The sequence below is a fragment of the Dasypus novemcinctus genome, chromosome 21, assembly GCF_030445035.2.
Source record: "Dasypus novemcinctus isolate mDasNov1 chromosome 21, mDasNov1.1.hap2, whole genome shotgun sequence".
In the NCBI taxonomy this organism is placed as follows: Eukaryota; Metazoa; Chordata; class Mammalia; order Cingulata; family Dasypodidae; genus Dasypus; species Dasypus novemcinctus.
The window spans coordinates 42,398,689-42,413,082 of record NC_080693.1 but is presented as its reverse complement, the minus strand read 5'-3'; the positions used below and the strand labels follow the sequence as shown (position 1 = coordinate 42,413,082).

The window sequence follows — 14,394 nt, the reverse complement described above, 5'->3', positions numbered from 1 at the left end:
TGTTTTTATTCCACAAACCAAATGTTCAGTATCCCAGGAGGGTGAAGAACAGAAACATAAGAGCAAATTATTCATTAATAAGCACACACTAAATAAAAACACCATCTCACAGACTGGCAGTTCTGCATCCAGCATTATCTCCTCACTGTACTAAGCACCACTCTACCAAAATCTAAAAACGGTCAATCCTACCCGAGTTAGATAGAAATAATGAGTTCTTACTACAGAATTGGCAATGTTGAATTTAACCTGAACTCTGCGATCCTGAAAAACAGAGTAGGTTAAAAAGTCCCCCACCTATTGTAATGTTACTGTCTGAAATGGCCTTGACTTCTCCTTAAGCTTGACTCAACTTTACAGGCTTCCCCTTTTCTCTAGACCCTGACCTCCCTCACCTTGGCCCTTAAGAATCCAGACAGAACATGTTCCACCTGGCCTGGAAAGGATACTTAGGCGATAACATCATGTAACTGACATACCCCATTGCTTGATCTCCCCCCTCCAGTACTTTGTCCCTAGCTCATCCAGTTCTTTAAAAACATCTGGCCCTCTGCTTCAGTGGAGTTCAGCCCTCTCTTTCTTCTCTACTGTGATAGGTTTCTAGTCTCTCTCTTCAAAATAGCCTTACTGTGTGTCTCTTCTCTACGGCATATAGCTTTAAATAAAGTCCCCCCTGCATGTTTTGAATTGTCCAGTGACATTTTTTTCTTTGACAGAATCCATGGTTTATTCAGTATTGGGCTCCTTTCTCTCCTAAAAATTAAAAAAAAAAAGAAAAAAGTGAAAAAAAAATCCCTATCATATTTTGAGAGAAGGATTTTTTTTTCTGGGGTCCAGCAGTATATCGGATTATTCACTAAATTTACCTATTATCCACATAAATTTCACCTAAGATGATAAACTGCAGTTTTTAAATGCAGTTTTCATAAATATTTTTGTCCTTTTGAATTTTACAGAGCTCTTGTGTAGCAATAGTTCATAACACTACACCATATAAATATCCACATTTAGGTATAGTTCCATCTTCTTGGATTGAAATAATTGCCTTTATATTTTAGTGAAATTTTATTCTCCCCAACAATGAATGCGATATGAAAGACTACAAGTTTTCAAATGGCCATACTGTTATTGCTTTTTAATCTTCTCCCCACCTTGCTTTTCAGTCCTTTCCTTGAAATCTCCATTTCACATTAACCATCCCCATCTCAGGGATAATCTTTGCAGCTTGTGACTTTTGGTCTTTGGGGTGGGCATCATTTACCAAAACACTTTTTCCAAAACCACTACCATCTTCTATGGCATAAAAAGTAAATACTTCCAAAATATTCCATACCATTATATATGCTAGGAAGAAGGCTTCTCAAATACTTTAAAACAGAAAATGCTTTTCAGTTTACTAATGCACCAACCAGAGGTCTGCTCCAAGTGTCCAGGGGTCATAAAACACATGTTGGGATTTATAGTTAAGGAAATGCAAGTGTTATTTTCACTCATTTAAGGCAGGGAATTCACTCATCTGAATGGGTAGAAGAAAAGCTGCTATTATAGTGAATATAAATCCAGGGTTGAGATGAACACATAGTCATGAACTAGACGACTGGGTCAACCTATCCTAGAACATGAAAGCAAAGAAGAGGTGAAAAATGTAACTAAGTCTCATCTTTTGATAAGAACTAATTAGCAAAACAGAATTTCATATTAAACCACTAAAGGAAGACAATAAAAAGGCAGAATATAGATATATTGGATAAGGAAACCAAGATGTTTTCCCTACCTAAAACCCTCTTTATCTAATGTTCCTAATAAATGAAACACAGTCCTTTCTGGGATACTTATTTCAATCATCAGAATGACCCACTGAAAGATCTAAAAACCTAAGACATGTCCTGGGTAATACCACAATTCAGCTACTCTGCAAATAGCCAGCTAAAGCCTAAACATTAGTATCAAAGGCTGATGTGATAAAAGAAGAACACTGGTCACCTTCTCAAACTGTATCAGATTAGATATGGAATGTTTTTCCTTTAAAGGAAGTCCAGGATTACCTTTTGAGACTACACTAAAATAAAGAAAAGAAACGGTACTATCCTCTTGCCAAACTATAGGTTTTGTTCTATCTTAAAAAACAAAACAAAACAAAGTAAAACACACAAAATCCCTTTTTTGTGCAAAACCACTTTTTCATTTCATCTTTCCCCTATAAAAGAAAGGGAATGCTAAAGCTAGTAGAGAAAACAATTATCTGTAAGAAAAGTGAACTCTGGAGATTAGAAAAATCATAGTGAAGTAATTATTCTTTCACTATCACCAGTTGATAACTTTGAGTTGTGATAAAGTACAGAAGACCATTCTGGGATGGAAAATACCAAAAACAGTATGAATATACCACTACACTTGCCATTAGTTTATCTTGACTTGGAAATTTTCCATTCAAATAATATTTTCTCCACTATCACCATTAGTTCTTAGAAAAAAACTGGCAACAGATAATTATGTGTAAAGTAATCTTCTCAACCCTCTCTTGTCCTTTCCTTAGACACAGTGTTCAGGTCCTGAAAGAAACCACCAGAGACAGGTACTTGCTCTTAGAAACATTCATTCTAAGATGCAAATACCCAACACAAAGTGTATAGCCCTTTATCCTAGAGGCAGGCTTCCTTTGGGCAACTGGAGAGCTCATCACCACCTAATCATGGTGAACATTATTTAACTATTGTATTAGCTGTTGGCTCTATCAGCAGACATGTTTCTTCAACATAAAGATGTTAATTTAAAGAGCCTACCTGATGATTTTGGGATTACAGGTCACTTTCATAAACAATTATTTAGCAATGGTTAAGAATGGTATAACAGTCATTTCTTGCTTTTATTCTTGACCTGGATGGCGGCTAACTATAGGCTATATCTCAGATCGGGAAAAATATAACAAATATGCTTAAATGACAATACCATAGTCAAAGTTACAGAGCTTGACTGCCAGAAGAGACTAATGTATTCTAACTTTGTCTTAGCATCCTAGGCATTAAATCCCTCTGAGGAAGGCAATTCAGAATTAAAGAATGCCATCTAATGTGTAATGCCTCAAGATATTAACTATTGTTCAACTGCGTGAGGCACTAATCCTAAAATCAGTCATACACTGGTAGCTTCCTCCAGTCACTGTTGGAGTTTTTGACATTCCGAGGATGTATGGGACAGGCATAATAAAACATGGTTAATAACACCATATTCAGTAAATTTGCAATCAATAAGAAGACTTTTCTTTTTCACTTACACATTGGACAGATTATTTGCTATCATGTTAAGAGAAGGGAAGGAAGATGCTGATCAGCACTTGAAATGCTTTTGATCTAAATCAAATCAGAGGCTCATATGCTGATGTTATTCACAAGGAAGCATGGTGTATAGCATTTTCATGCAGACCATATCTGAAATAAGATATGAGCAATGAGGAGAAGACTAGGTACCATCAAGGTAGCTGTAGGATTATATTTTGATTCTAAACAGCTGTGAGGATGTTGATACTTTTTATTTCTACCAAATTGCCAAATGTGACTAAACAGTGCCTTATAATATCTCTAAATAAACAGAAACATTGTTTTAAACTGTAAGCTTTTTCCTATAAGATTAAATTTAAGAAATATGGAGAGCTTTGTTTGTTGTTATTGTTTTTGTTGTTTTTAAATAGATGTACTATTGCCCATCCAGACTTTTTTTCTAGATGTGGCTCAGTGTTTCTTATTTGGAAGAAACTTGATGGGATATTAGGATTCTACCTGAAATTCTGCTTTCTAGCTAGGGTGAAAGATTAGAAGAAATTTGCTCAAGAGTCCTTAAGGTAAGTTACCACTAGGCAAGTTATGTTAACACCTGCAGGAGATGAAGGTACCTCTTCAAACTGGAACAATCCCCTACCCCATAACATTGATTCTCAGAAGCCTGATTTTCTTGATCTCTTTCTCCGCATTCGAAAGTCCCAGAAATCATCATGTACTCAGTAAAGCACACGATCAACATTCCTCCTTCTAGAAAGTAGAGATTAAAATGCAGGACACATACCATCAGCCAAGAAGCCAAGGAAAGCAAAGAAAGGGGAACCAGTAGAAAACATGAGCCAGGAAAACAAAAATGCCATCATGTTTAGGTGAATATCCATAAAAGACAGTAAGAACTACAGAAAGAATCATTCAAACAGCTAAACTGGCTCTTACCCAGCTACTATGATTAATGCAGTTACAGAAGGGGTCTGACCATTATCAATGAAGAAAAGAGGAAGAACATGTCTGGCATTTATTAATACCAGTTCAGAAAGAAACATCTTTCAAGCTTTCATCTAGTTGGCCCTGTTAATAATATCAAGGATGAAAATAACATTTCAAAATTTAAGGACCCTATTTATTTTTACTGAATTCTGTTTTGTTTCGTTTCATAAGAAAAATGTAAAAATGCCAAAATAAAGAAAAGGACAAATTCATCTTACTGGTTCACATCCTGAACCTACCTCCTCCTCCTCCTCCTTCTTCCTCTCCTGTCCTAAGTATCCAAACCCAAACACTAAGAAACAGCTCTTTTATCCAAAGAGTTCAGTTTCTTGGAAAGAAAGTTTGGGTCCCATCCATGCAGGTAAGAAGTAATCAGGATGACAAGGTGGGAGGAAAAAAGAACAGCAGCAAGTCAAAGTCCCATTGGCTTCTGCCTGTCCTGACTGGCAAAAAAACAGAAAGCAAAGCCTCAAACCAGTTCTCTGACAGGGCCCAACGCCTCTGCAGCACCCCCCGTGTAATTACACACTTGAGTGACTGGACTCTGAAGAAAATTGAAGGCCTGAGCTCCGAACAGCTGCCATTTTCTCTCTCCATCACACCAGCGTGATTACTTGAGAAATGAACAGCCCCGGCTCAAAGCTACTCCAGAATTCTCAGAGGAAATATGGCTCCGTGTTCCAATAATGAGATTCTTAAGGCAAGCGTTACTTACAATCACTCCGCAAAAGGAGTGAGCCGAGCCCCTATATCTTACAAATTAGAATTTAAGAAACCCAGTGACAGTCTTGGACGATCATTACTCTTCTGCTGTTCCAAGGATTCTGGGCTTTGGTCTATTTTCAGCGCAGAAAACTCTTAGGTCCTTAAAAAGGTAATCATGGTAATAAAAAACCCACCATAATTAGCTTCCTACAAAGGCAAATTTCACCTCATTTTAGGTACAATCTCATGCTTTTCTCTATCTCTCTCATGATTAGCCTTTTCTGCCAGAAAGTCTTGGCATTATCCAAATGAGAATTAACAAGCCTTGCATTAAAACTTTTAAAAAAGAGAAAAAAACAAAAAGCTAAGTAATCTACTTTATATCTCTTCTCTTTTGATTGAGGAAAAAAATTCAGCAAGTTGCTACAGATTATATCACTTACTAGTTGAAACCTGCTACTTGGGGAAGCTGAAATAGTACATAGTGCTGATCTTTTTCAAATCTATCTTCTGGTTTCCCTACCATCGAGCCATTTTAGGGTAGCAAAACTAATGAACTCTCTCTATAATTACATATTTTTAAAAGTAGCTATTCTAAAAAATGTTATATCTTCTGGAATCGACCAGGTAGGCAAGTAACTGAATGAGTGGCACTGTTGTTAATCAGAGACATAGTTTAAACTCAAGCTGTAGAAGAAAAATCCTCTATTAAAATTTCAGGTAGATAGTTTCCTCCATTCAGAACTATGAAATAAAAAATGGCAGTGAAAACTTATGTTTTTTTCTCTCTAAGAAGAAATGATGGAACTAAGGTACAAAGAATGCCAATTCTATAAAAGGATAAGAAATTCTCTAGGCATGAGAAGGTACTATAGTCCTTGCCCAAACAGACAAACATGCAGCAGTGAGTCAACTGTTTGGGACCATGGGGTAGGGGATTATAAAAATAGTCCTTTTGTACTCTGATTCCTAAAATTAAATCAGAAAGAACCAGGAGTGGAGAGTTTGCAAATCATCTTTAAAAATACTTAAATCAATAAAAATTCTCCCACTGATTGTTAGTCCCATTCACATTTACCCTTCATTTATTTCTACTTTCTGCTAATTCTCATATCACTAGGTTATGGGGACAAAAAGCACATATCTACTAACAATACAATAATTACATCTGGGAAGCGGATTTAGCTCAACTGATAGAGCGTCTGCCTACCACATGGGGGGTCCAAGGTTCAAACCCAGGGCCTCCTGACCCATGTGGTGAGCTGGCCCACAAACAGTGCTGATGTGCGCAAGGAGTGCCGTGCCACGTACGGGTGTCCCCTACGTAGGAGAGCCCCACATGCATGGAGTGCGCCCTGTAAGGAGAGCCACCCCGTACGAAAGAAGTGCAGCCTGTCCAGGAGTGGCACCGCACACATGGAGAGCTGACGCAGCAAGATGACACAACAAAAAGAAACACAGAATCCTGGTGTCACTGACAAGAATCCAAATGGACACAGAACTCATAGCGAATGGACACAGAGAACAGACAAAGAGGGGAACGGGAAATAAATAAATAAAATAAATAAATCTTTTTTAAAAAAATCAGATCTTAAATTTTCATGTTAATAAAACAAAAAGGGACCAAAGAAGTTTGCAAAATAAATAGAAATTTCTTTGGGAGGGGGTACTACAGGATTCTAACAGGTTTTATTTTATTTTTAAAGTTTTGGACATGAGAGTCAATGTTTGTATCCAAGGAACAAAAGAAAGTTACAATGAAAGAGTGCATTGGTTAGATAGGACTAAATTTTAAGCTACTATTGTAAGTGATAATAGGAATGGGGAAGCATAGGCCCTATAAATGCAGTCAAGAGATTTTTGAGTTTCCATGAAGGATAACACGCAAAATAGTCAGAAGAGACCTTTCCTAACTGGAGCAGGTATCTTCAGATCAAGGACAGAGGTGGATCTGAGAAACTGTTAATCCATAACCCAAGCCCCACTCATTCCACAATTACAAAAGACAGTAGCTTTCTTTCTAACCAAGGCCACCAGGAGAAGATGTTTTTATTTTTATCATCAACCACCCTCTCAGGTCCTGAAGAAGGGAACTCACAATAAGCATTGTGACCAGAAGATTCTTCTTGGTGACTTGAGCGTGAGAGAAGATGTAGTTCAGTACGGTGTTCATGTCACTCTTGTTCTCCTCCCGAAGGGCAAACACACATTTGTCATAGTGACCTGCAAGCAGCAAAAATAATTGGTCCTCTCTCATGTATGAATGTTCACATTTACATGCTATTTGCTGGGGTTTTAATGTCTAACTTCTCTGATAAACAGTGAGAAGAAACAGCTCACGGGAGTGATGTGGCTCAAGCAGCTGGGTGCCCAACTCCCACACAGGAGGTCCCGGGTTTAATTCCTGGTGCCTTCTAAAGAAGACAAGCAAGACAGCGAGCTGACGCAAAGGGCTGGCATGGTGAGCTGATGCAATGAGATGACACAACAGCAGGGAGAGGATATGGCTCATGTGATTGCATGCCTCCCTCCCATGTGGGAGGCCCAAGGTTTGGTTCCCAGTGCCTTCTAAAGAAGACAAGCAAGACAGTGAGCTGACACAGGCTGGTGTGGGTAAGCTGATGCAACAAGATGATGCAACCAAGAGACACAGAGAGAAAACACAATGAGAGACACAAAAGAACAGGGAGCAGAGGTGGCTGATGTGATTAGGCACCTCCCTCCCACATGGGATGCCCTGGGTTCAGTTCCCAGTGCCTCCTAAAATAAAGACAAGCAGATAGCAAGCACAAACAATGAACTGGGGGTTGAAATTTTTTTAAAAACCTAAAAAAAAAAAAAAAAAAAAAAAAAAAGATTTTAAAGTTGAAAAAAAAAAAAGATGAGCAGACACAGAAAGCACACAATGAACAAAGAGAGCAGACAGTGAGTGCAAACAACGAGGGGGGAGGGAATAAATAAATCCTAAAAAAAAAGAGTCATAATTTTTAAAAAACAAAACATCTTCAGATGGATTTGTACACAATTGGCAGTATGGTTTAATAAAAAGTAATGCTAGCTGTGATATTTTATATTTTATTTAGTAGTTTTGCCAAATGATACCACTGGAAGAAACTAGGCAAAGTATGCAAGGGATCTCTCTATATTATTTCCTGCAAATGCATGTGAATCTATAATTACCAAAATAAAAATTTAATTTTAGGGGCAAAAAAAGGAATGGTAGACTAGGAATCAAGAAATCTGAATATATTGGGAAGTGGACTTGGCCCAGTGGTTGGGGCGTCTGTCTACCACATGGGAGGTCGACAGTTCAAACCCCAGGCCTCCCTGACCCGTGTGGAGCTGGCCCATGCGCAGTGCTGATGCGTGCAAGGAGTGCAGTGCCACGCAGGGGAGTCTCTGCGTGCAGGAGCCCCATGCGCAAGGAGTGTGCCCCGTAAGGAGAGCCGCCCAGAGCGAAAGAAAGTTCAGCCTGCCTAAGAATGGGGCCGCCCACACGGAGAGCCGACACAGCAAGATGATGCAACAAAAAGAAACACAGATTCCTGTGCCGCTGATAAGGATAGAAGCGGTCACAGAAGAACACACAGCACATGGACACAGAGAACAGACAACTGGGGTGGGGGTGGGGGAATAAATAAAAAATAAATCTTTGAAAAAAAAAAAGAGATCTGAATATAAGACCTGTGCTCAAAGCCTAGCTCTGTTACCAATTTACTCTGTGCTCCTGGGCAAATCGCTTTACCTCTCTGGGCTTTAAGTTCACTATATATATACATACACACACACACACACACACACATATAAAAACTAGGAGGAAGACTGGAGTTAGGGACAAACTCATTCCTATCCATACACTAAACTCTCTCATTAACTTTCCTGAAATGACTCCCTTAGAAGGGTAACTGGCTTAAAAAGAAATTTCAGCACCATTAAACTTGATAATCTTTAAAGACTACCCCATCTTGGGATTCTGATTCCATGTTTGATTGAATGACAATATTTCATCATAACTGGTACAAACAGTTTTAGCTGAAACAACCAAAACAAGCATAAGCTTCAGGTATACTTCAGAAATATCTACCATGGGATATAAGTAATATTTAGTTCCTTAGAAAACAGTTTACCTTTCCAAGGAAAGAAGAATTCATGTCTGAATATTCACAAGGGGCAGAATTTTATGAAAATAATAAAGGAGGACTATCAACCTCAGTTCAGACTCTATGTTGAGTTACAAACCAGTACTGTGGTGTCCAAACTGAACTACCATGGGCTTCTAGAATACTCCTAGATATTCAACTAGGGCAACTGCATCAAATATCTGCTTTAAATATTAGAGATAGACAGAACATTTTATTTCATATAGACAATAAAATATGTTTAAAAATCAGTGAAATACAATACTTACAGAGCCACAATTTTACAAAAGACGCTTGGGACACAGAAGCTGTTTAAAAGATGGTTGTCTTATATAAATTCATGATTTTTCCTACCAAGACTAAATTGGAAGTGAGAGTAGAAATACGTTTAGACTATAAGAACTACTAGGACTAGGGAAAATAAAGAGAAGATATTCTTCTGGTGGTGGGGAAGGACTCTAAGCAGAATAAAAGCAGTGCTACAAAGTGCTCCCTTTGTAAAAACTCTATTGTACCGTGAATTATGTATTTGAATGTGGTTAAAAGGGGAAGTTTTAGGTATGTTATTAGAATAAAAAATTTTTTTAAAGCCATGGTACTATACAACACTAACAGGAAACCTTAATAAACCATGGGGTAATTAATAGTTTAAGAATCATAACACTGTTTCATCAATTGTAACAAAAGTACCACAGTAAGACTAAGTGTTAATAAGGAAAACTGTGTGTGTGGGGTGGAGGTATTTTCTGCTTGATCTTTCAGGAAACCTACAACTTCTCTAATAAAAAAAATTTTTATTGTAAAATATACAGAAGCATGTATAAAACATATTAAGAGCTGAAGTAAACATCCGTGTAACTACTACATATCTTAAGAAATAGAAACTCCTTAGTACCTTAGAAGGCCCTTATGTGTTCCAGAGACAACCATTAAACTGAATTTTATATTAATCACTCTTTTGCTTTTCTTCACATTTACGTGTATATATAGTTTTATTTTTCCTGTTTTTGAACTTGATAAAAATGGAATCATTCTGTATGGATTCTCCTGTAACTTATTACTTGCCCCTTGACATTGTTTTTGAGATTCATACTTCTGCTCATGTATGTACTGCAGTTCATTCGTTTTCAATGCTGTATAGAAATTCACTGTAGAAATACACTAATTACCTACTCTATTGGTTGGATATTTGGATCATTTCCTGTCTTTTTTACTATTAAGAAAGCTGACACGAACATTCTTGCTTATATATCCTAGTAAACTTGTTTAAGAGTTTCTCTAGAATATATTATGCAGGACTGAAATTGGTAAGCTGAGGACTATAAATAAATTCTACTTTATTAGGTAATAACAAACCCCTTTTCAAAATGGTTATACCAATTTACACTTCCACCAGCAATGGAACAGTATGGTCTAAGTTAAATTTTTGCCAATCTAGTGGGTAACTGAATCTCATTGTGGTTTTGATTCACTGATTACTAAAATTGAGCTTTTTTTAAAGTTTATGGATTATGTGTGCTTTCTACTCTGAAATATCATTGGTCTATTTTTTCCCTCAGGCTGTCTTTAGTTATTGATTCATAGTAGTTCTCCATATAGTCTATATTCTAATTCTTTGTTAATTGAATGCTCTATAAATATCTTCTCCCATTTTATGGCTTTATTTTCAGTCTCCTTATGGTATCTTTTGATGAAGTATGATAGAATTAATGAATTCTATATATTAAGTGCCTTATATAAGATCTTACTCTGAGGTCATGAGGATAGTCTCCTAAACTGTCCAGAAATTTAATAGTTTTACTTTTAGTACATGTTTAAGTCTTTAAAGTCTTTAATTCATCTGGAATTGATTTTTGTGTATAGGGTATAAGGTAGAGATCCAATTTCTTTACTTTTTCTACCTTTTTTTTTTTTACTTTTGCAAATAGATACCTCACCCCAGTATTTATTGAAAAGTTTATACTTTCCTTATGATCTATAATGCCTGCTCTGTAATAAATTAAATTTTCATAAATGTACAGATTATGTTTCTGGGCTCTCTGTTATGTTCCATTGGTCTAATAATCTGTCCCAACACCAATATCACAATCTCATATTAATATGGATTTATGTTAAATCTTGATATCTGATTGGACAAATTCCTTTATCTTGTATTATTTTAGGAATATCTTAGTTAATACCAGACTTTTTCCTTTCGTGTAAATTTTAGAATCAGTTTGAAAAATTCCATAAAAAAAACGCCTTAGAATTTTTACTGGAACTTCAGTGAATCTATAAATAAATTTAGGGGGAACTGACACAATTGCAATAGTGTAAGTTCCATTCCAAGACCATGATATATCTCCATTTATTTAGCTTTTCCTTATTATTGTTCACTAATTTTTTTTTACTAAATAGGCTTGCACATTTTTAAGTTTTTTCTTTAAGATTTATTTTTTATTTATTTCTCTCTCCTCCTACTCCCCGTTGTTGGCTCTTTTGTGTCCATCTGCTGTGTGTTCTTCTGTGTCCGCTTGCACTGTCAGGCGGCACTGGGAAACTGTCTTTTTGTTGTGTCATCTTGCTGTGTCAGCTCTCTGTGTGTGCGGCGCCACTCCTGGGCAGGCTGTGCTTTTTTCACAGGGGACAGCTCTCCTTGCGGGGTGCACTCCTTGCATGTGGGGCTCCCCTACGTGGGGGACACCCTTGCATGGCATGGCACTCCTTGTGTGTGGGGGACACCCTTGCATGGCATGACACTCCTTGCGTGTGGCAGCACTGCGCATAAGCCAGCTCACCACATGGGTCAGGGGCCCTGGGTTTGAACCCTGGACCTCCCATGTGGTAGGCAGACACTCTATCAGTTGAGCCACATTTGCTTCCCAAGTTTATTTCTTAATACTTTATATTTTTGGTTGCTATTTGTAAGCTATCTGGTTGCTCTACTGTCAAGAACTGCAACTGAATTTTGTATGTTGATTTTTACATCCAGCAACCTTGTCAGATTCTCTTAATTCTTTTAAGGTTTTCATATCCAATAGTAGCACATTTTTCCTCAACTCCTTTCTAGTCCTTATACCTTTTAATTATTTTTCTTATCTTACTGCACTGGCTATGACTTCCAGTATAATGCTGAAGAGAAATAGTGTTGGGGGAAGAGAACTTGGCCCAATAGATAGGGCATCCGCCTACCACATGGGAGGTCCACGGTTCAAACCCTAGGCCTCCTTGACCCATGTGGAGCTGGCCCATGCACAGTGCTGATGTGCGCAAGGAGTGCCATGCCACATAGGGGGTGTACCCCGCGTAGGGGAGCCCCACGCGCAAGGAGTGTGCCCCATAAGGAGAGCCACACCACCCAGCGCAAAAGAAAGTGCAGCCTGCCCAAGAATGGTGCTGCACACACAGAGAGCTGACACAACAAGATGACGCAACAAAAAGAAACACGGATTCCCGGTGCTGCTGATAAGGATAGAAGCGGACACAGAAGAACACCAGTGAATGGACACAGAGAGCAGACAACTGGGGCGGGGGAGGGGAGGGGCAATAAATAAAAAAATAAATCTTAAAAAAAAAAGTAGTAGTGTTAGGAGGTATACTTATTTTATTCCTAATTTTACAAATAATGCTTTTAACATTTTACCACTATGTCTAATGTTTTCTACAGATTTTTTGTCTACAAAAAAGGGTGTTCCTTTTAAGAATAAGGAAATTCCTAGTTTCATTACTAGTTTCTCAATAGTATATCAAAACGCAAGATAAATTTTGTCAAATACTTTTTAACCCCATCCTGAGATGGAGACCATGTTATTTCTTCCTTTAAACTGTCACATGGTAAATTACATTAATTGATTTTCCCAATTGTAAGCAACCTTGCATTTCTGGGATAAACCCAACTTGGTTGTAATATATTATTTTATATATTGCTGGATTCAGTTTGCTAACATTTACTTTTAGGATTTTTGCTGTTCATGAGTGACAAAGCCATCCTTTAAAGGATATAAAAGGGACCAAAAGAGATAAAAAGAAAATTTTAGGTAATGTTCAAATTCTGTGGTGTTTCACTGCCATCTTCTGGCAGCAAGCAGAATCAGCAGTGTATTTCCAATTAGAGACTTTATATTTTATTTAGGGAGGCTCTTCAGGGAAAGCCAGGGATAAATTCCACCTAAATGATACATAGAAAAGTACTAGAAAATCTGAGTCCTTCCCAGACGGCTGTGGTTCAGTCCATGGATTAGTTGCTGAGAGACAAGCCCTTCAGATTTGGGTTTCTTAATTTCAGTCTAGTCATGACTCAAATCTCACTATACAAGGTCAAGAAGATGTCAATAGGTAATTGTCATCTCTACTAGAAAAATTATGTCAGCCATTTCCCAGAAACATACTGAATGCACAATTTCATCAAATTGAGTTTTGTTGTTTTTCTTTTTTGAAGCTAGTGGTAAATTATTTATTTATTTATTTTTAAAGATTTATTTATTTATTCCCCCCCCCCCACCCCGGTTGTCTGTTCTCTGTGTCTATTTGCTGTGTCTTCTTTGTCTGCTTCTGTTGTTGTCAGTGGCATGGAAATCTGAGTTTCTTTTTGTTGCGTCATCTTGTGTCAGCTCTCCGCGTGGGCGGCACCATTCCTGGGCAGGTTGACTTTCTTTTGCGCTGGGCGGCTCTCCTTACGGGGCGCACTCCTGGCGCGTGGGGCTCCCCTACGCAGGGGACACCCCTGCGAGGCGTGGCACTCCTTGCGTGCATTAGCACTGCACATGGGCCAGCTCCACATGAGTCAAGGAGGCCCAGGGTTTGAACCGTGGACCTCCCATGTGGTAGACGGATGCCCTAACCACTGGGCCAAGTCCGCCGCCTAGCTAGTGGGAAATAGAGGTTAGGTTTTTCGGGGGTTTTTTTAAAGTTTTTAATTTTTAAAAAATTTCTCTCCCCTTCTCCTCTGCCACCCCCGCCCCTGCCCCCGCCCTGTAGACTGCTCTCTGTGTCCATTCACTGGGTGTTCTTCTGTGTTCACTTGCATTCCTGTCAGCAGCATTGAGAATCTGTGTCTCTTTTTGTTGCATAATCTTGCTGCGTCAGCTCTCCATGTGTGCGGAGCCACTCCTAGGCAGGATGCACCTTTATTTTCCCGCCCGGGGTGGCTCTCCTTACGGGGCACACTCCTTGCACATGGGGTTCCCCTACATGGGGGACGCCCCTGAGTGGTATGGCACTCCTTGCGTGCATCAGTACTGTGCGTGGGCCAGCTCACCACACAGGTCAGGAGGCCCTGGGTTTGAACCCTGGACCTCCCATATGGTAGG

The 14,394-nt window shown here is 38.5% G+C and overlaps 1 protein-coding gene across 4 annotated transcripts in view; it reads right to left on the bottom strand.

Moving 5' to 3' along the window:
• The window catches only part of ACACA (acetyl-CoA carboxylase alpha), a 413,948-nt gene that overhangs the window by 141,070 nt on the left and 258,484 nt on the right, over positions 1–14,394 (bottom strand). For all 4 annotated transcript variants that reach the window (XM_071210521.1, XM_023584057.3, XM_004476381.4 and 1 more), the window contains one exon: positions 7,066–7,190. In XM_071210521.1, coding sequence (XP_071066622.1) covers positions 7,066–7,190 — 125 coding nt within the window. The remainder of the gene's footprint in view (positions 1–7,065; positions 7,191–14,394) is intronic.